This window comes from Morone saxatilis, unplaced genomic scaffold (genome assembly GCF_004916995.1).
Source record: "Morone saxatilis isolate NCDOM2014 unplaced genomic scaffold, NCSU_SB_2.0 Contig18, whole genome shotgun sequence".
In the NCBI taxonomy this organism is placed as follows: Eukaryota; Metazoa; Chordata; class Actinopteri; family Moronidae; genus Morone; species Morone saxatilis.
The window spans coordinates 25,932,097-25,933,396 of NW_023339740.1; the positions used below are offsets into that span (position 1 = coordinate 25,932,097).

Consider the following 1,300-nt stretch of genomic DNA (forward strand, 5'->3'; position numbering starts at 1 on the left):
ACTGCATAAACGCCAATGTAAGCAACAATCAAAAAGCCACAGTTCTCACTAAAATCTCATCATCATCATTGTCTTCATTACTGATCCCCAAAGGAAATGGGAAAATCCACGTATTTATCAAACAAGATCATAAATGATGGATAGGTGAAAATGCTGGATAAACTTGAGACATTCCAGACACATATCCTATTACTGTGATGTTTGGAAACAATTACAGAGCCCAGTTCTTTTAGAAAATTGCTGAGCCTTTTTTTTAGAAATTTATATTTTTGAGCAGTTTTAAAAAAGGTATATCTCAGTAAGGAACCAATGGGCTTAGACCTAAGTCCCGCAGACCAGTTAAGTCATAAAGTATGAGACATGGACTGGTCTTTTTTTTGTCATTCCTTTAAATATATGTGAATTCATATCACTTTCTTCCAGTCAAAAGCTTAAATCAAATGTTTTATATTGGCCCTTTCGTCGAGGCACTAAATAAAACAATAACACTGTTATTACAACAACTTTATTTGTACAAGGTTTCATAAAATATTAGACCCATTGCAATAAAAGTATGATACTGCACGTTCATGTATTTCTGTGTAAAAAATAAAGCAATATATAAAATTGTTTGAGCAAACATATCTTATGCATGCTAAAGCTCAACGTAAAATGCTATAAGCAGTACACCCTGTACGATTTTAAGAAAGTTCACTGTGGTGCAGTCCTTTTGTGATAAAGTGCTTTCATGCAGTGAATTTTAGGCAAAGTTACAAACCAAGGACTAGAAGTGATTCACCTCTCACAGTGTTCACTTGTGGTTTGCTTTAGCATGAAGTTTTGTTCCATTAGCTTGGAGCTGGGTTGGGCTGCGGCTGGCTGTTCAGCAGCGAGGGTTGCCCATTCGGCAGTAACAGACAGTCCTGAAGAGCCGACACTGACAGTAGCCACAGAAATCACAGCACACATTGCCTGGAGATTTACAACTTTCCCCCAAGGAAATGCAGTTAGCAGGAGGAGGAGGACGCTTCTTCACGAACTTGTTCTGAGAGAGAGCGACAGACAGTAACAATACATGGGATCATACTGTTTAAGGCACTCTTCTGCTCTTGTTGGAGCAGCAAGCAAAATAAGATAAAGCAGAAAAGTTAAAAAGAGAAAGATATAGATTTAACTGCAGTATGTGACAATGTAGAAAATATTGATGATGATTCATGTGTTTTGAGTACAAATGTCAGTGTATGTTGTGAGAGAAAATGAGACATGGTTTTGTTTGGCTTTGGCAACAGTATTTAACTCAATTCAATTCAGTTTTATTTGT

The 1,300-nt window shown here is 36.8% G+C and overlaps 1 protein-coding gene across 2 annotated transcripts in view; it reads right to left on the reverse strand.

Moving 5' to 3' along the window:
• Positions 1-489: 489 nt before the first annotated feature.
• The window catches only part of asip1 (agouti signaling protein 1), a 17,069-nt gene continuing 16,258 nt past the window's right edge, over positions 490-1,300 (reverse strand). For both annotated transcript variants that reach the window (XM_035662261.1, XM_035662260.1), the window contains exon 4: positions 490-1,024. In XM_035662261.1, the coding sequence (XP_035518154.1) occupies positions 863-1,024 (162 nt within the window). In that variant the 3' untranslated portion in view covers positions 490-862. The remainder of the gene's footprint in view (positions 1,025-1,300) is intronic.